We start from the raw sequence: 20329 nt of genomic DNA on the forward strand, positions 1-20329 counted from the left end.
CACACCCCCACACACTCCTCCTTTCCCGGGAATCGCGGCGCCGCCTCCAGGCGCCCGCCACAGCGGCCGGGTCGCGGCGGGGCCGGCGGCCGTTGTCCCGCCGCGGCGCCTCCCGAATGGGCGTTTTCCTCCTCAGAAACGGGGCCGCGGGCGCTCGCCCGTCTCGAGGCTTCAGCTGGTAAGCTGCGAGATAAGAGCCCACCTGTGCGGAAAGTGCCTTTATTTTATTTTTTCTCTCTTGCGACTATTGTAGGGTTTTTATAAATAAATTATTGCCCTTAAGAAAAAGTATTTAAAAAGCTGGGTAAACAGACGGCTGTTGCTGTGACGTGATACAGCGCCTCACGTTGTAAAAGTACGTTGCGTTTTAAAAACTCCCCTTGGCCGTCCGCTTTTGCTGAAGCGGTGCCGCTGACGYGTTTCTGGCTGTGCGCGCATCCCAGAGACCGTTTGCGTAACAGTTTCATTTTCAGGCAGTAATCTTCCCCGTTAGCAGTGTTTTCAAAATGTTTGGCAATCCGTTTTTAGTACCTGCCCGGTTTTGCAGACGGGCTGGTTCAGGGCGCTACAGGCTCTGCTGCCGCCCCCGACGCGGGCGCCCCTCGCCTCGCCTGGGCCATCACCCTCTAGGGCAAGCGTTGACCAGAGAGAGCACGGGGGAAAGCAGCTAGTTCAGCTTCTTAATAAAGGTTATCAACAAAATAGGGTTCCAGCATGCTTTAAAAAAAAAAAAAAAAAATTCTTTCGACTTACATTAAAATAATTGTAAGATTCAGATCATTTTTGTATTGGATTTTCCTAAAGACATTTGTATTTAAATCTACGTTTTACGCCTCCTGACTCTTTGAAGAATAACCACCAGCTGAGCCTCTGATGCATTGCCACTGCAAGAAGATACTTGTGCCCAAGAATATTTTCAATATTCATCAGTAATGTATTTATAAAGAGAGCCTTGCAAAAATGTAAATGCAGAAGGAAATAAAGAAGAATTCTTTGGCATTTGCAGCTCCAGACTTAAGTCAATCCACTTTTTAATTCAGCTTTACATTTATTTTAGGCGTCGGTTGTGTTTGGTTCCTAGTGAGCACTTGTATTACTGATAAATCTTTCTGTTACAATATGCAAGGACGTTTCCTTAAAAAAAAAAAAAAGGCATTAGAAAATAGAAGTTTTATATGTGTATGAATAAATAAAGGAACTTCTTTATTTATTCAATGCTAAGGAAAGTGTTGTTTCTATGTGATGCCCCATCCAAGCTCTTTCACAGTTTTTTTACCAAATGGAAAGATGAAAACTGCTGGGCCAGAACAAATCTGGGATCCAAACACTCATTAACCTTGGAAATTCTGCTCAGAGTACAAATCATATAGCAACTGGCCTAGTGGGTGAGATCTCAAATCCAAAGAGCCTAAATATAACTAAGCTTTGGTTTCAGAGCCACTGCTATTATAATAGCACAGAAGACAGAGTATGCCACTAGCATCCAGTTAAACACTACACGGGAGGAGAGAGACTTCTTGTGACTTTTATTGACATGTTTCAATAAAGTATTAAAGGATAATTTAAGGAAATAAGCTTATAACATTAGCTGCTGCTGTGGGAGTGACTCCATGGGACATGTCTTTTTCCTTCTGTCCTTGATGGGTATTATCACCCATCGTGGCAGCTGCCGTTTCAGCTTCAGATCTCTGCAGTCAAACACATCATTCACAACTCTACAGGCTGAGTTGAGAAACCAGGCCTTCGCTCAGTGGGGGCTAGGCACAGAAACAGATGTGTTATCTGTCGATTACTTGTTTGCATTTTTGGAATTGTCCAAACTTCCTAAGTTCCTGGAATCCCCATGTGCTCTGCTCACAAATTGGATTTCATGACAAGAGAGGAGCTCACAATACTAGGCTTCTGCTGAGGAACGTGGGGTTTTGCACTGGGTTTTTATGTTGCAACATACTGTCCTTGCGTCTCTTCTGCATGAGCAGACTAGGAATATCTGGTCACAGAGTCCATGAGTAGAAAAGCAACAGTATAATGTTGCAAATGCAAGAAATGCCAAAGTCACAATGGGGAGGTGCAAGATAGGGATAAAAACAATCAATCTCTGCTCAACATCATGAGACTTGACAGGACTCAGCTCCTCAAAAGTCCAAAGGTGGTATTTCTAGGATCTAATTATAATGCTAAGATTAAAAAAACCCCTCCAGCCAATGCAGCAATCTGATTTCGTACAGATACCAAGTTCAATTCTATTTTTAATTTTTTTTTTTAATTCCAAAATCTTTTCAGATCTGAAAACTCCAGTTTCCTGCTGGAAATTAAGAGAGCCCAACCTCCCAGGCACCGTAACTTCAAGGAAGCCCTGTACAGAAGGTACTAACACATCCAGGCTCCCTACCCCTAAGTCAGGATTCTGTAAATCTTGACTGCTCACAGGGCTTCTCCCTCTCTTGGGAAGCTAGGAGTCATGCCAAGGTCCTTGGAGAATCTAGGATCCTGGCCAAAAAGCAGGAGTTTAAAAACCCCAGGCCACTCAGGGCTACTAGGCTCCCTGCCATGAAGCTAAGATCTGAGCAGCTTGGAAAGGTGTGGCACAGATTCTGGAAGAGTTGGGAACTTTGAAACCCTCGCTTGCTTCAGGGCTAATGGAGAGCTGGTAGCCAAAAAGCCCTAGAGTCCTGGCTCGCCCATGAGCTGCACACTTGGGATCACAGCTTTAGTTTGGTTTCTACATTTTCAAAACAAAATTATTTTAATTATTTCAAACTTACACTGCTGCTTTTTTTCTTTCTCTCTAGACTTTTGCTTCCACAGGAAATTTAGAAAATCCACTTTCCATTCTATGATAAAGCTCACTCCTGTTTCTGGAAACTTTGGCGTTTCTTGAACTCCAATACAGAAATTCCAATTTTCAATCAGCTCCACTCATGATGTCTTACTTCAGAATAAACACCATTACAATTAACCTGTAAAAGTAACGAGCACATAATATACTACATTCAGCACTGAATAGCCTCCCTGACCCTGCAGCCCAACATCCCAACAGCACCTTCAGCAGCTTTCACCTCTGAGAAACAAAACAGCAGGAGGCCTTTCAAAGTAGAAGCTCCAGACTGATTGCAATACCAGAAGCAATGTTTTTATTGTCTTCACACTGGATCTTTTTAATTTTTTTGAACTCTCTCAGAAGAAGCAATCATGGGAAACAGAAGTTAAGTGGTTTACCCACTGCCACAAACAAGTCAGTGGTAGACCTGAGGTTAGATAGCAACAGTAATCTTAATCTTATTAAACAATAAAGCAAACTGTTTCTAGGCAGCCATTAATGTCTGATTATTAGACTTAAGAGTAGCAAGTTTTCATTTTCCAGCATGAAAATTCCCCTGGAATTACTCCAGTGTCCTCTAATGAACAGATGATCTCAACTTTAATCTTATTTCATAATTATCCAAGGATAAAATTTCTTGAACATAGATTCTTTAAAGATGTGCAATTTCTAGCATAAATGATATTCAAACTAATGCTTGTACATTTTTCCTTTGATCCACAAAATGAGAGTGTTGAGAGGCAAACAGCACTAAGGGGATGTTGAGGGGATATTGAGGAGACAGGCACAACAAAGTTCAGATTAATGTGATGGATTGATCCCACATTGTCAAGATCAAAGATCTTCAATCTCAGCGCATTTTTTTTCAAAAGCCAGCATGCCTTTACGTTGACCTTTAAATTGTTCATTGAGGAGTTACATGTGACATACATCTGCATTCTTCAGATGAACTAGCACCAAAGTTTACTGCTTTTCTTTTTCCTTGTAATTTGAATGTAGCAACCCTTTCCAAGGAGACCCAAGATACACTCCTTTCATTTCCATTTGGTATAATACTAGTCTGCCAATAAAAAAAAAAACCCTCCAGGTTAAGTGAATAGATTCCTATTTTCTACTCACTTGAGATTAGTGTGTACTTCTACACATTTTAAAACTCCTCTTTGAACTTTGTGACATGTAGGGAGGCAAACACTGAGGGATTCTTGCTTCTGGCATTGAGTGCGGGGTACATGATGGGCGTATCTTACTCTCACGATAGGGTTAGGAAGGGAGTTCACCTTGGATAGTATGTTGTCAAAACAAAATGAAGGTGGTGTAAGGTGAATTCAGTGAAGACAAAAACCTATTTTGAACCAAAAGGGCAAAAGCTTGTTCAATCTCAATCTTTGGTATGAATACAGAGCATGAAAATGAGCCTTCTAATCCTTCTGAATTGAGTTTTAAGGAAATAGCTGGACTGTCACAAGACAAGAGTGCTACCAACACTGAATTTTGATCATTTGATGTCAGCACTTTCTATTGTTCATAGTCTAGATGGTGCTTCAAATCCATTCTACAACAGGCCATCAGTTCCAATGGAATTATAACCAAGTCTAGATCTGGCCCACTGACGATCTGGCCCATTGACTAATGATTTATGTGCATCCCTAGGTACCTCATTTTGGCCCGAAGTCTAATTCATCCTATTTTGCTTAAAACATAGAGCAGCTGATGTGAAAGGCACCAGATTGCAAAGAAAAGTTCTTTATTTAAACCAAAGTCAGGTTGGTATGACTGATACTACAGTAGACACATAACAGTATGATTGATACTACAGTAGACACATAAGGTTAAGTAAGACATATAAGAAAGACACATTCAAGGTCAGCTTTAGGCACATGCAAAGTAGGTGACCACCAAAAGCAGCCATGGCTGCCCCCTCACTTGCTTCCATGTCCTTTCTAGTGCTGACAGCATCAGGTAGTTGACAGAGGGGATAGAAACCACACTTCCTCCAACAAACTCATGTTCTAAATGCCAACAAAGACAGCAGGGAGGGATATAGCTGAGCCAGAGAGTAGGATCATCATGAACCCCAAAAAGTAGAGGCCAGGGAACCACTGAACCATTCCTCTGTAGGATAAGAGGAAAAGAGGGTAGGCTGGGGAAACAAGGTCCAGTATCTCTCATCTACCTGGTAGAACAGTCACACAGCTCACAGACTTAGATGCTTGGGACTGTAAATTCCAGACCCTACAGTAAGACCAGATTTGCTGAAGAAAAAGGTCCCTGAGGTTCTCCTCCTCAAAGGAGGAGGGAGAGACAAGTTTCCACTCCTCCTTATGCCCCATTATTCCCACTTCTGATACCTCTTGCCTCAATTTCCAGAAGATTGTATTTTTCTGCTAACAAGGTTAAAAACAAAATAAGTTGCTTTGTTCATTATCCTAGGGGCAGCCAAGCAGTTTTGCTTATGCTAAGGCCAGCCTTGTGAAGACTAGTACATCCCTGCCTCAGAAATGGCCGTGTGACAAGCTTTTACTCAACTCTCATACAACTGGGATTATAATGCAATTTAAGAAGCTGGAAGGTAAGCATTCTATGCATCTTAAACAGTCTGCTCTCCCTTCTCCCTTCCCTCACTGATAGTTCAGTTTTCCATTTTTCTTTTACTTAAATGCAGTGAGCTAGCTTGGTATGGCTTGATAAAGTTACTTTCCTCTGAAATGATATTCCCAAGTTTCCCTTAAGCTATATCCAAAGTCTACATTTCAAATGCAAATCGCTGCTTGGAACACTTGCATCTTTTCCTATCCCTTCACAGACTTCCCTCCTCAAAATCACTGTCTAAAGTTTCATGGCTTACTGTGTATTCATATGATAATTACCTGGGCTAAAAGGGTTAGTCTGAATCAAGTTCAGTGTGCTTTTCAAGAGATAGGACTCATGGACATCTTAATATACCATTTACAATTATACTCTATACCTCATCAATTATGAACAGAATAGTTGGTTATGGCTAGCATTAAAAATCATTTAAAAACAGAGTAAATGTATACTGTAAATTTCATTGATTCTTGCACTTACTGTACTATTCATGCTATTATTTTACTTATATAAAAAAAAACAGAGGAATAGGATGGGGGAAAAATCCAAGCCTTCCCTCCTTTATGAGTAGGCTAAAGCAAATAATAGGATGTATCTTGTCTGACTATAATACACACAAATATGAGAAGCAGCAGATTTTAAGTACTTAGTTAATTGCATAATTGCTATTGTAGCCATTACAAACTGGAATGACAAAACAGTGAAAATTAGTGACCTGCACCAAGCAGACAAGATTCAGGTAGATTTTCAGCCAGCTCTGAGTTAATAAAATAAAGTCTACGTATAATCCCAAAGCACAAGAAGTATTATTCCTAGATGCAAACATCCAGAATTTTGTTTAAACAGCATCTTTGACATAACATTAAAATAAATATAATCATAAGTTACCTCAATGCAAGCTACTGTAAAACCCTAGGCTTGTATTTTATTTACAGTATGTCCTTTCAATCACAGCCTCAAAAAATAGTCCTGTAATGAAATAACCACAGAATTATTTGTTAGACAGATGAAGGCATACATGGGAAAAGAAGAAATCACAAGACTACTCTATTACACAGGCAATACAGTTTTATTATGTTCTTTCACCAATGTAGCAAAAACGTTTAACAACTGAATGAATAATCAAGGAAACTTAATTGTCAACAGGAATTTAAGAATTATGTTCTAAATTTTAGACCCCAGGAAGGCTTGACAGGGAGAAAACAAACCATATACACACTGTAATAGTCTCTATTATGAAGATTTAATGCCTTCTTTAAAAGCACTGAGATTATTGAGGCACATTACTGCAGGTTATGTATCATCTCCTCTTTGGCAATGAGATGTGTGGTTTTGTTAACTAGGGCCATCAGTGAGTTGAGCTTGTGAGACCAGTCATTGAGTATATTGTTTGGGTCCTTAGGCCTCTGAAAATTGATAATTCCTGCCAGCCTGTCTACTTTAGCAAAGATGGTCTTATTAACTACTAGGTTGGACAGGAACTCCTCCGATTCCTGCAAAGACAAACGGCACTAAGTCAAGACAACAGCATTTTCAGCTACCAAAGCATCAAAATTCCTCCCAAACAGCTTACAGCACAGCAAACAAGGTTTTATTTATACTTAACAGAAATACAGCAGTAGTAATACTGTATTTACAAAAAGTGCACGATACTTTAATACTACAAGTGGCATTGCAAGCTACTAATACCATCTATTCAAAAACATTTTCTTTCATTTGAAATGCATCTGATTACCTTTTATGAAATTAGAAGTTTAATATACTACACCAATAGACTCTTTTACACTTTTCAGTGCTTGTCTACACAGATATCAGAATATGCCTTCCGACAAACAAGACAAATATCCACGTGGACTACTAATCACTGTCAAAGAATTCTGGGGTTGTGGAAAGGAGCAAATTTAATTAAAAGACATTAGGGTGAGTTTTTTCATTTGTACTTGAAAAATGAAGATGCCATAAAAAAGGAATCTTTTTGGAAAGCTCTTTAAAACACAAAGGGAGGTGACAGAAAAACAATACCACCCGATGCTCCCAAAGTGCAACCAACTCTAAACATGGACATCTAAAGACGAGAACCCCCTTATCTTCAGTCGGTTTTAATCACCCATTGACAAGAGCCTTTTAACACTAGAATACACAACCAGAAGCTCCAGCATTTAGATATGACTTTCAATCTAAACAAATTTTTAGCATCATCTTTTACATATGTGCACATGCATCATGCCATTGAGTTCTGTTTGGAATAAAAAACTGTTTTCTAACTCCCATAAAGGCATGCAAATAAACTCAGGTCTTTATACTGAACACTAGAGGCAAAGTGACAAATACTCGGATTAACATAATATTAGTCCCAAGACTTTACACTACTATTTCTCAAAGAAAAACCCCAATGAACTGAAGTTCTGTTACTGTTCTCCATCTATCACTACAGCACACTTTATTCTTCATGGTAAGAGCTGAAAAGCACTGGTAACACAAAGGGGGGAACAGACTAAGGATGAAGCCAGGGGCACTGCAAGGATAATACAAAGACAGATATATACAACGGCAAATACTATATCCATGAACCTTCATACACACAGAGCGTAAATCCTGAGATTTCTGTACTAAGCAGTGTATTTCTACAATGCTATATCTTTCTGCATTTTGTAACATGATGCAATGATGATCTATGGCACCACTTACAGAGCTTTTTAAGCTAAAAGAGTGCCAATAAATTCAAATTAAAAGAGAACGATACACTGCTGCATACTTAAGATTTTTGACACACACACACTCTTCCACTCCCTTTATAAGAGAAGGATAAGCAAGGCAACACTTACATCAACAGAGAGATCCAGGAGCTGTGCCATTCTCTTCATTGTAATTCTGGTATAATATTTAGCCATTATTCTAATATTCTGGAATAAAAGTGTTCAGAGTAGAGGGTTATGTGCAAAAAATAACTGAAGCAAGCTGCAAAAATATAAAAGCCAATGTTAAAAGCAGATTAAGAGCTGTAATGCTCTAATGGCAATCCAGCATAAGGTATGTAAATGAGTAGTAAAATGTTGTGGACAAACACTTCTTCTCCTCGTAAAAGTTCTTAGGTGTACTAAGAAATTACTTAGTAATTTCTGCATATGAAATTACTAAGTAATAAAATCAACTACTAATTATTAATTTCATACAAAACAAGACTTAAAGTTTGTGCCCTATTGAAATCTGAGTGCTAAATCTCACAACTTGAGTACAGTTGTTTTTTTTTCCTCTGGCAACTGTGCCGATACATATCTATAATATAAATGAGCAAATAAAATGTTGAAAAATATAACATAATAGAAAAGGCAATTTATCTGTTGCTTTCCTTAATTTGTTTCTATTTATAACTAAAAAATGGTAGGCAAAAGCATTTTTTATTTGAGGCACAGAATACATGATTAATGCTTAAAGAACCAGCTATACTTACATGTTCCACAACTCTGTTCTTTAAATCTTTCCATCTCTTTTCACCTTCCTCTGTACAGCCGAAGACATCTGTTGCAGGACTGTCAAGGGATCCTTCTCTCAATTCTTTCCCATATTCTTCAACTAGAGCAGTCCATCGCATCAATTCCATGGTGGTAAATAGTTTTAGGAGGTCTCTGTAAATGGTTTAATAAAGTTGATTTACAATCTTATGTTAATAGGACTCATTTTTACTTGGGGAAAAAAAATAAAACAAATAATTTAAAATATTTTCACTACTTTATTACCATCAATATTCACTGTTCTTCATAAGTACAGTCTGTAATACTTCACATCTATTAGGGGGGCAGCTCAAGTTAGACTGTGTACATAATACACATCTTTCTCTTATAAATACACCCATTTATTTTAACTTATTATAACTTCCACACGCATGAAAATTTTGCAGTATTTTTCAAACAGTATTAAATTCCAAGTTGTTTACCCCAGATGACAAGTAAGCAGATTTCTTGCACAGCTACTGTAACAGATGTTTTTTTCTGTGAGAATTGTTTATTAGAACCAACACTTACTTATACTTAGGGATTTCTTCTAGCTTTTTATCACTACTAATTCTGTGTACCAAATCAGATTGTTCATTGTCGTAAGGTGAAAGGATAACATAAAGAACAACGCTCTTCAGTGCCTGTTTAAGAAGAAAGAGAGTGGGTTTTTCATCCCCATAATTAAACATAAGAATTGAAAACACAGCTCACAGAGCTTGCTTCAATTAGTCTTTACTAGGAATTTAAAATATAAAAGAATGAAGCCAAGCTTATTAAGAAATTAGGTTTAAAATGAAGTCATCTTGCAGAAATGGACCTTCACACTGATACCTTTAAACTGATTCAGCTTAACTAAAATACTAATATTATACATTAATAAACGATAAAAATTTTAAGCTATGTAACATTTATATTGCATACACGATAGCACCAGTTAGACTGTAATCACACAAGCTGTTTCTAATTTCTGCACTTGCATAAAACAGAAAAGACATTCTCAAGATTTCAAAGACAATATGATAAAATTTTTAGTTATAAATACTCTTTTGAAACCAAGTTTATTATATCTGTTTTCAACTAACCAATCAGTTAGTATAGCCATTGAAAAGAAATTTAAATTAAGAATAACAGATTGATGAACTATTTAATCTGCTGTAAAATAACCCAGTAATGAAAGGATATTTGCCACATGAAAATACAGACATTTTATTTGTAGTGTTTTTTTCTACCTGCTGCCACTTTTCACTTTCAGCCTGGATACATGGAGTATCATAAATGGCTCTGTAGTGCTTACAGATGGAGAGATAGGAGCCTTCATGTTGATCCAGCTGTATCATTAAGTTGTAGTACTTTAACTTTAGCTTCTGGAACAGTAAGAAACAGTAAAATTAACACAACTCCATGAATTGTGTAAATGAAATCCAACAGGATTCCAAAAAACAGAGAATTCAAATACACTTGGACCCAAAGAGGGGCATGTCAGATCAAAATGGGGGGAAAAAATCCACTACTGACTTACTTCCGTGTTTTCTTCTTGGAAAAATTTGGTATTAATTTTTTTGCTGATAATTTGAGTCCGAATATAGTCTTTTACAGCTAAACAGAGTCTCATCTGCTCCAAAATAAATTCTACACGTTCCTTTTTTTCCATTGAACCATAGGTTTCCACCTAAAATGAGAATTGAACAATTTAACATTGTCAAAGACAAATCAGGTAGGGAAGTGTACTCTGATCCAATAAAAAAACAAAAACAAAACAACAACAAAAAAGGTTAATCCAAAGCTTTCGGTCAGGCAAAAGGGAACCAAAGAAAATAAAATAAAATCCTCTGCATATACATACATATCTTGACTTAATGCACAAGAAAAAACATTTAGCTAACAAAAGATTAAGTAGTTGTGTTCATTATCTTCGATAGGAAATTTTTTTTTCATATATAATAACTGTTGCTGTTATATGGCAGACACATAAAGGAGATCACTTTTTCTACCTTTCTTGATACTAAAAATTATGTGCTCTACAGCTATACTCTCTTACTACGAACACAATCCTAAGGACTTTTTCTACCTATTCTAAGCCACTTGTTTGAGTGTAGAAAAATGCATCATGAACCAGACTATTTAACATCTAACAAGAGTCTTAACTGCACAAGAAGCAGGTGAGAGAGGAAGGGGAAATCAGGAACAGAAGGAAAGAAAGAAAGAAGGGAAAAAAAAGAAAGAAAACAATTATTCTAGAGCAAGTGAAAAATGGAGAAAAGATTATTTTATTTTGAATAATAGCCCCCACTTGCATCAGAAGAATCCTCTAACACTAAAATCTCTGTACTACAGAATTGAAATTTATTTTCTAAAAGGGAAATACTCTATGCAAATTAACTAACAAAAGCAGTTAAAGCTGAATTACGTTTTCACTAATAGCACCTAATTCCAGACATTTCTGCAGACATACCTGACCAAGTTTCTGAACCCACAATAATTTAAGAGCAGTTAGTATTAATTTTTATTGCTGAGGCAATTTTGAGTTACATGGCATGTTACCTGCAATTCTTGCAAAATAGAGGCAGCCTCTTTCACTTCACCATTCTGTTCTTTTATTGTTGCAAGTGTCTTTGTCAGGCGAGCACGTTCAATTTCCACATATATCTAAAATCAGGAGTAGTTTAAACATTAGATTATTCTAAAGAAGAGTGTAAACTCTAAGACCATAACCCTACTACAGCATATTTTTAATATCTTTAATATTTTACATACAACTAATTAATTCCATGTATATCCATATAATGGATAATTGACACATTGGAAATATTTGGACCAATTAATCTAAAAAACAAAGTCTGAATTAGTCTACTGTTCTGTAGACTAATATGTGCTGAGTGCTATCACTCGCATTTTTTCACTCACTCCTAACCAGGCAGGAAGTGACAATACTTGATTATTAACAATTTAAATTAAGTTTGAACAGGCAAAAGCCTTAATGTTAATACACATTTAGTTTAATCAGAAACAGATTTTTTTTTAACGCAAATGGAACATTATGGAAAGTAATTAACTTGTTACAATGCTTTAGTATCACCTTCTGGTTACCATAACTATATTTAACACCTTGCTAAATGCAGGAGAAATTAAATTAAACCTGCCCATTTCTCTAACAAATTCAAATATTTAAGAGATACTTAAAAGTATTTCTAAAGTGGAAAATAAATGGCACTTTAGCGTTCTCAAAAGTATTTTTAATTACATTAATAATACTTTCAAATATCTACATCATAGAAATATGGTAAATGTCTCAGCAAGTTCTTTACTCATGAAATACAGATTTTTTTTATAAAAAATACGCTGCTTTGCTTCTCAGGTTAATTTAAAAATATACTTTTGCTCTTATTTGAACAAGATTAAAAAAATAATGTTATGAAGCTATGCTTTTAAAGAAGGTGAACATTTTTATTCTACCTTTTAGACATTCAGTCTTAAAACAAAATCTTACTTTTCCTTCTGTAACCATACGCAACGTGTCAATTAAGCGTAGTTTGACTGGTAGGTCTGTGATTTCTTCAACATAAGTGCAGCACTGCTGGACCATTTTAGCAACTGCCTAGTACAATAACAGAACAGAAAAATATACTGTATTTTTATATTTCCAAATGCATTCAAATCATAAAATTCAGGGATAAGCACTAAATAATTTAATATCAAATTAAAGAGACTTATCTCAACAAAGTGTGCAAGATCTGTCTCATCACTTTGGCTCATAAAACCATTTAAAATGCTAGCAGCCAATGGTAAGAGTCAAATACGATGCTGTTCTCTCATTTCTTTCTTCTCAGTTGTTGCAATGACATTTAAAGTTCATTCCACGCAGTTCTCCCTTGAAAAGCAGTTCCTCTCTTTCACCAAATCAACACGACTTTCACATACACTGGCAAAATCTCATCTGTTTGCTATAGGCCCTACCTAGTATACATCTTCTCTTAAGTGTGTGCACTAGCCATTCTCTTTAGGACACCTGCTTCAGGAAGGAAAGGAAGAGGAGGAAGTATTTCTGATTGATGCTTTTCCATCTCTGCAGATCCCTAAATAGGCACTACTAGTAAGTTACCATCCTTCAGTGGCAAGCAGGAGTATTGGAATATGTTCTTCAACACTGACAAAGTTATTAGAAGTATTATGAAGTATCTACTTCTAGAAAACCAGAATGAAGATACATTTTATATACTAGTCCCCTCTAATACAAAATACACAGAGGCAATTATGCAAAGTATCCAAAATATCCAAAATATCTAGAGACAGATATTTTCTATTGAGACTTGAAACAAAAGCATGACAACCAGATGTTCCTAAAATATACAGTACTGAAATGCAAAAGTCAAGTATAAAGAATGTAATGTTCTTCAGCTGAGTTAATTTTCAGAAGAATAAAAAGGCTTTCTTCAAGGAAAAAAAGATCAGTTGAAATGATCCGAGTCTCCAGACACAGTTTGTACTAGTCAGAGCACTAAACTGTATTCTACTTGTATACAAAATCCTAATATTTCTGCACACTAAAAAGTAGGTTACCTTTTTCTTAAAGCAATGGTGCCTTCAAAATTGCCTATTGCTAACTTCTAATTAAGTCAAACTAAACATGCAGCTTATAATTGAGCACAATAAGCTTTGTACCTTTTTAAAGGCAAACACTTTAGGCTATCCTGGTAGCTGATTTCTAAGACAGAACTGAATTCCAGAGTCTGACAGTTTCAAAAGCAAGCACTCTCATTTAAAGCATATGCCTTAGTTCATCACAATAAATTGCAACAAGTCTGTTCAATGTACACGTCATACTTAGTTTTCTCCTGTTCACATATGTCTCCCATGCAGACTATAGAACAGTGTAAAGATTAACTACTACCTAAAAACTTAGGTATGCAGCGAAAGCAGAACAGTCACRGTTGTATTACCAAGAATGACAAATTGGACCATGTGGAGCTCAGACATGAGGTTGAGAGATTAATTCCAGGCATCAGTTTCATCACTGACTTTCATATATGTACCAAAAATGTCAACAAAAGCTAATTACAATATATTCAAACGAGTGCTAGACAGCCAGATGAGTCCCTACCCGTAAGGGGTAGTTCAGATACATAATATAGCTCCAAATAGAGTTTTATTTTTTGCTTAAAAGATTTATATTCACCTGTTTTAACTGACTTCTTCTCTTTGACAGAAGAATAATATTTTCATTAAGAGCATCCCAGTCTTTAGCTTCATAACACATTTTCACTATAGCAACTAAGATACGGGATGTGGAAACCATGTCAGATGCCTGTAACAAACAAACAGTATATTAGTGATGGAATAAACAACCTGCAGTCCTCTATCGCTTACACTTTATTATATGAAAGGGGGAAAAAAACATTATATGTAGCCTCACTGATTTTCTTTTCAAAGAAAAGAAGAACAAAGGAGGAAGACTGACACCCCAAATCTCTTCATTGCTTTAACTCTGTGGAACCAAGGTGCATGCAGGACAATGCTGCATAAATGTTGCTCATGGCATGCTACTTACTGTTCGTGTTTGTTTTTCCAAGGAGAGAAGGTTTTCGATTACTTCTTGAAGTCTTCCTTCCTAACAGGATAGACAAAGAATTATCACCGTGACTGAAGAACACAACTCAGCTTATACTGAGAACAACTTTGATCCTCATAGAAGAAAAAAAACACAGACTAGCCTGGGCACTAATTTTTTAAGTATGTTATTTCTTAAAAAAAGAAATGTAGATAGCACTAACTTTAAATATGTGCTTATAGATAGAGATTAAACTGCTCTTTCAAAAAATGAAAGCAAAGGCAGAATGGCACCAGTTCCATTTTTAGCCAATACACACTAAAAACTGTCTGTCTTGAGCAAGAAACCTAGCAAGTTTCAGACAGGTTTGGTTAGCTTATACTCACAAAACTAGACGTAGACTGATTTCTTTCCTAGTCAAAACAAAGCTTTAGGTGAGAACAGATAGGCAATTAAGATACCTTGGTGAAAAAACTGTTTTATTGCAATTTTCATCCATATTCATCATATCTTAGTAGTAATAACAGCATACTGTAGAAAGCATAAACTATATGCTTTATGGTCTGAGCATAGAATTATAATATTTCTCTTTTGGGGTTTTGAGGACTGTATTTGTCTTTGTTTATACGGGTTAAAGATACCATAAGATACGGTACTTTTAGCCCTAAATTGTATTTCCTAGCAAATACCTTGGGGAAAAATGTTAGTAGGAGATATTTTTAAACAGCCCATGGCAGCACTGGGACTGAAAGAAAAAAAAAAGTATCCTACTATATTTTAAAATACATAAAATGGCTTGTCAAGCCTGTGCTTTCACTGGCACAGAATTCACGTTATATTGCAATGAAATCCGGACGTGGCTTCCATACCTACTCAGAACTGTGCCCATAGCATACAGTATAAGTGCCTCCTCTCCGTGCAATATTGYATTAAGATAGCGCAAGCTGCAATTTACCTATTGTAAAGCTACTGCCTTCAGAATTCTACATTACTCTGTATAGTATGATATGTCTCTCCCAGTGAGAAATACGGATCCAGGCAGAGCATTTGCAGCTGGTAAAGAGTCAGAAGCCATCCCACCAGGCCAGAGCAGAACGGCAAATCCAGGCTGTCTGCTCTGAGGTTCGAGGTGCGCAAGAATCTCCTACACTACATAACAAAACCATAAGAGAAGCCTTGCGGACGATTAGCRAATATTCTGTGACTGTCTATGGCTGGGTGCACACACACGTTTGCTCGACAGATGCCGGTCATGGTCCCGGCCCTGCGCTGCAGCCTTCTGGGGAAGGCAAGTGTCAGGATGCAAAGAGCCGCCTGCCCAACGTGACACGGGCTCACTCACGCCGAGGAGCCTTTGGCGCACAGCAGCGCAAGGAGGAACGAGACGGTCCTACGCGTCTGCCCAGCGCGGAGAGCGGCAGAGCGGGGAAGGCGCGGCCCTTCCAGCGGACGGGGGAACCCCCCGCCCGCCTCACCTGCGCCCGGACACCTCCTCTCCCTCCCCGCCGCCGGCCGCAGGGAGGGCAGCCCTCACCTACCGCCCTTCCCCGGCGCGGGGCCGGAGGGCCCGGCCCCCCCCACGGCCCCACATCGGGGCAGAGCCGCGGCCGCCCGCCGCCGGGCCGCATCCCCCGAGCGCGGCCTAGCCCGCCCCGCGCCATGACTCAGCCCATCCGCCGCGCCGCGCCTTCCCCCCGCCCCGCGCAGCCCCTCACCTGCGCCAGCCGCTCGCACTCGGGCAGCCGCTGGTCCACCGTCGCGCTGTAATCCACCTCCATTTTCACGATACGGCCGTCGGCCCGCTCCGCGCCGCCCTCCGCCATCTCGCCGGCTCCGCTCCGCCGCCCCCTCAGACACACACCGGAAACGGCCGGGCGCCGCGCGCAGGCACGGCCCGGGGCAGCCCCGCGCGAGGCCCCCGCCCTGCGCCAAGCAGGCGCTGCCGCGGGCACCTCGCGCCGCCTCAGGACCCGCCGGGCGGGCGGGCGGCGGCCGGGGGAGGCGGCGCTCAGCAGCGGGGCCGCCTGCGCCGGGCGGGCGGGCACCTCCGAGGTGATTGACCCCTCTCCCGGCTCCGGCGGGGGAGCGGCGCCGCCCCGCAGCCCTCGGCCTCAGGGAGCAGCCCCGCAGGCCGCTCGCGCCGCTGGCGAGGCCTCGGGGGGCGCGTGGGGGGGCGGCACGGGCGCCATGGCGGCAGCAGGGCCGCGCGCGCCCTCCGGGCCCGGCCTGGGCCCGGCTCAAGGGGCGTGTGAAACCCTCCCGCCCCCCGGGAGGGGGCTGCCGGTGCCGCATGTGGCGTGGTGGCTTCRCTGTGGAGCGTCGCAGCCCTGTCCTCAGGCGTCCTCCGGCATGGGGGAACAGCGCTGTGGGTTCAAGCTCGGGCCGCACGGCCGCGGTGGTGCGTGGGGCTCTGGCCTCGCAGCCGTGGTGCATCGCTGGCACCAGGCTTTGAGCGCAGGTCCCGCCGCTGTGGGGGTGCTGTGGGTTTCGAGCTCACCCGCGGCCGCGGTGTTGCGGATCAACAGCTTGAGGCCGTGACGTGGCCGTGGGGTGGGGTGGCAGTGAGTCAGTATAATGATATTTATGCCATTTCCCCGCATTTTTGAGACAAATGTGCGTGTTGCACCTCAGTATGGCCTTAATAGAGCTCTCTCACAGTGTGAAGAAGCTGTTGCTCTAGCAGGGGGATTTGAATGCATCTCGTATTCCAGCCTTGGGCCACTCAATCCAGTGTTGCTGCAGAGGGGAGATGGTAGGGAGATGCAGTGGTATTTAAGAGTGCTGGGATCCTGACTTTAGGCAGCGTTGCATCATCAGTGCATTTGATACATTGTAAGGAAATGACACAACACTGGCTTGTTGCCCTTATTTCCCATTCCAAAACAAGGTAAACTTCATATAGCACACAAGTTCTGCTCACTGAAGAAATGCACAGAGTGTGATGTTTGCAAGCAAACAACGCTGAAGGAAACATTGGTCAGTGAGTGCCATATAACCTTGGATGTTAATTTAAGACTCCCAGAGAAAATAAGTTACAAAATTACATTTTGAGTGCTACTTTATGACTATATGCATAACTAACAAAACCGTAATGTGACAAAGGGGTATTTGAGACAACTATTTAAAATCTTTGGTTTGCAGAATTAAGAGAAGGTCACTGAGTTACAACCTCAGCTACACTGGTGTAGATTCAGAGTAATGCAATTAAATGGATTTACATCAGAGTTATAATGCTGTGTGCTGAGATTGAGTCTGATGTATGCTTTCCAATTAGCAATGTGAAAACTGTCTAAGCTACAGCACATGCTGTGGACTTCTTTGAATCACTTCCTGTTTGAACTCAATTTGATTAAAAAATAATAATAGTAGATTTTATCCATTATCCTTAATCTTTTTCTTAGTCATTCAGTGATCTAAGTATTGAAAATACATGCATATATCATAGAGAGTTTATGTGTACTTACAGGGTAACCCTTTACAAATTCTTTGCAGAGCTTTGATTATTTATTTTAAACTGTAAAATCTCACTTTTTAGCTCATTGTTTTAATATTAGTATGATTTTACAGTAGATGACAAGAGAATGATGGCTTTCAGGAAGATAAAAGCCAGATACTAATCTAATTGAAAAGACTTCCATACACAGTAGTTTGGGTTCAGACAGTGAGTAAAAGAGGAAAAAAAGTTAATGCACACTGCAACTGTTATCTTCCTTTACCTCTCTGGCTATTTGGGAAGCAGAGGATGCAGCATTTGCCTCCACAGTGGAATTCCTGAATGAGTCCAATAAACTAAATTCTTTAGTCAAAAATGATCAGTAAAATATCTGAAAAAACAGCTTAAATTTTTTTCTGTCCATTATTATGAGGCGACATTTTTCTGACACAAGTCTATCTGGAGTTAGTGTTCAGCATAATTTAATTTATGGTTTTGTTTTTCCTAGGTCAAAAGTGAAAAATGTCTTATTTTTACAACCAATCATAGACAGGATGTTGCAAAGGTAAGAGTAATACTTTCTGACAACTCACTGAAAATAAAAAGCCAAAATTCAGGCAGGCATGCCTGGCAGAAACGTCTGGGCTAGCTACAGCTAGTTTTCTCTTTCCCTTAGAAAGTATTTGGTTTCCAGATTTGGCCCACTACTTTTTGCAGATCTGTGTGTTTTCTTATTTTAAACAGAGCTATAAAGTTTGTTTGGCTTGTATTGAAAGCACATCTTAGGTGACAAACTAGTTTAGGTCTTTCTCCTGTTTTTATTGAAATCAGTGGTTTTGCCTGTAACTGAGGAGCATTAAGGCCCTGTGCAGAGAGGTTCATTTTTCTTTACACTGCTTTTTAGTGGAAATCCAGAACTCCAGTGATATTGTTCCCAATGAATAAAACCACTAGCAGATCACTTACAAACTGCAATAGATGTTTTAGATCTGAATTTAGATATTTCTTGTATATAGGTAATAGCTCAGATACTGCCTTGTGTTGGTTATTTTGTGTATCATCCTCCTTTGGCTGCTTTGTGTCACATCTGGTTGCTTCTTATACCATTTTCTAGCTTTAAGACTGAACACCGAGACATTGCTTATTGATATCTATGAACTTGTTGGATCCATTTTTGGAATAAAGTTCCGTGAACATACATGACCAACATTATGGTTTATAGCTACAATTTGGATATTTATAAATGGTTCTTGTCAGGTTTGAGAGAGAAGACTCATTAATCTAATTATTAGTTACAAATTGATTAATTGCATTGTTCATATCTCAGTTTAAACTCCAAACTATTAACAAAACCCTCTGATTTTCCATTCCTTTGTTTAGGTATATGCACTTTTGGAAAAGCAGAGTGTGTGAAATACTGTGCCATTGATGCAACAGAACGGAAAAGTGATGTTGTTATCTCCAGAAGGTGGCACTGTGTTCTCTCTGGGCTAAAATTATATGCTTAGCTTTGAAATGTAGATTCAGAGCCAATGAAAATCTGAGGGGTTTTGTTCTTTTTTGTTATGAAACACATACTTCATTTTACACCTACATTGTTATTTAACCATCCCAGATATGGTATTTCATCACTTTTATTTTTGCAAGGTTAAATTTAAATGCAGGTGTATATTTCTAGCATTATCTATACAGTGCTTTATATTTTCATATTACTTGCACAGTGCTTCTCGGAAATGCATGTTTTATAGCCATTTGGTAGATGGGAGAGATGGCAATACAAAAATTGTGTGATATACCTAAGGTTATATAACAGTTCAGTTTTCTTAGCTAGTTTTAGAATTAGGTTCCTGTGTGTATTAGGTAGTAGCTTAATAATGCTTAAGTTTCTCTGAAAGATGTAATAGAAAACCAAGCAGATTTTAAAAAAGATTTAACCAACATAAATTGCCTACTGAGTAGCAAAAAAAAAGGGGGACTCTTAAAATGGCTCTGGCTTTGTGGTTTAATTAGAAGTGAGGCACACATTTCTCCTGAAGTTTCCGTGTGCCCTTTGAAAGTAAGCAGCTGATAGGAAAAGCAGTTTTATTTGTATTGCAAAATCCGCTGGCTGATAACGAAGGACTGACCAAAAGGGAAATGGGTGAGGCCTTCACATCCTGCGCTCTGTCTGCCCTGTGCACGCCGGGCGCTCCGCGGAGAGCGCGCTGGGGTCGCGCCTGGAATGAGCCTGAGCCGCCCCGCGGCGCCCCGGCGGGGGAGGCTCTGCTGCGCTGCGCGGCCGCTGCCCGGTAAGGCGCCGGGTTACGGCCGGGCAGCAGCTTGGCGGGAGGGTTAGCGGCGGGACTGCTCTGATCCCGGGGTTTCCCCGCTCCGGTTCGTTAGCGTCCCTTCCCCGAGCGGCGCGGCGCGGCACGGCCGGCGCCCGGGGGCCGCGCTGGCCCCGCCGCCCG

General features: G+C 39.9%; 2 protein-coding genes and 1 long non-coding RNA gene across 16 annotated transcripts in view; 2 read left to right on the top strand and 1 right to left on the bottom strand.

Moving 5' to 3' along the window:
- Positions 1 to 61: 61 nt before the first annotated feature.
- LOC112966943 lies at positions 62 to 9069 on the top strand. Of its 4 annotated transcripts, none has more exons than XR_003253799.1 (5): positions 62 to 178; positions 2284 to 2367; positions 5252 to 5390; positions 7201 to 7327; positions 8917 to 9069. It is a non-coding gene; the product is annotated as an uncharacterized LOC112966943 (long non-coding RNA). The 4 variants fall into 4 exon arrangements; XR_003253801.1 differs by having other exon boundaries at positions 7216 to 7327; XR_003253800.1 differs by lacking the exon at positions 62 to 178 and adding an exon at positions 204 to 355.
- Positions 1506 to 16327, bottom strand: PSMD12 (proteasome 26S subunit, non-ATPase 12). 5 transcript variants are annotated; one of them, XR_003253795.1, is made up of 13 exons: positions 16162 to 16326; positions 14447 to 14506; positions 14075 to 14203; positions 12389 to 12496; positions 11443 to 11547; positions 10421 to 10570; positions 10131 to 10265; positions 9430 to 9542; positions 8859 to 9033; positions 8233 to 8310; positions 6296 to 6376; positions 2766 to 2960; positions 1506 to 1990 (listed from the first exon to the last, which is right to left on the bottom strand). XR_003253795.1 is itself a non-coding variant. In XM_026067544.1 (11 exons), the coding sequence occupies exons 1-11, from the start codon at positions 16267 to 16269 to the stop codon at positions 6691 to 6693; spliced, it is 1371 nt and encodes a 456-aa protein (XP_025923329.1). In that variant the 5' UTR covers positions 16270 to 16325; the 3' UTR covers positions 6458 to 6690. The 5 variants fall into 5 exon arrangements, 1 of the variants encoding a protein (XP_025923329.1); XR_003253794.1 differs by having other exon boundaries at positions 1506 to 1757; positions 2766 to 3881; XR_003253793.1 differs by having other exon boundaries at positions 2766 to 3881.
- The window catches only part of PITPNC1 (phosphatidylinositol transfer protein cytoplasmic 1), a 99744-nt gene continuing 93936 nt past the window's right edge, over positions 14522 to 20329 (top strand). For 2 of the 7 annotated variants that reach the window (XM_026067549.1, XM_026067550.1), the window contains exon 1: positions 16662 to 18444. The gene's annotated coding sequence lies outside the window, so the exon portion shown is untranslated. Of the gene's footprint in view, positions 14629 to 16470; positions 16499 to 16661; positions 18445 to 19864; positions 20168 to 20329 lie in introns of those variants that run through there. The other 5 variants (XM_026067551.1, XM_026067552.1, XM_026067546.1 and 2 more) reach the window with 5 other exon arrangements.

This window comes from Apteryx rowi, unplaced genomic scaffold (assembly GCF_003343035.1).
Source record: "Apteryx rowi isolate R43461 unplaced genomic scaffold, aptRow1 scaffold_26, whole genome shotgun sequence".
Classification (NCBI taxonomy): Eukaryota; Metazoa; Chordata; class Aves; order Apterygiformes; family Apterygidae; genus Apteryx; species Apteryx rowi.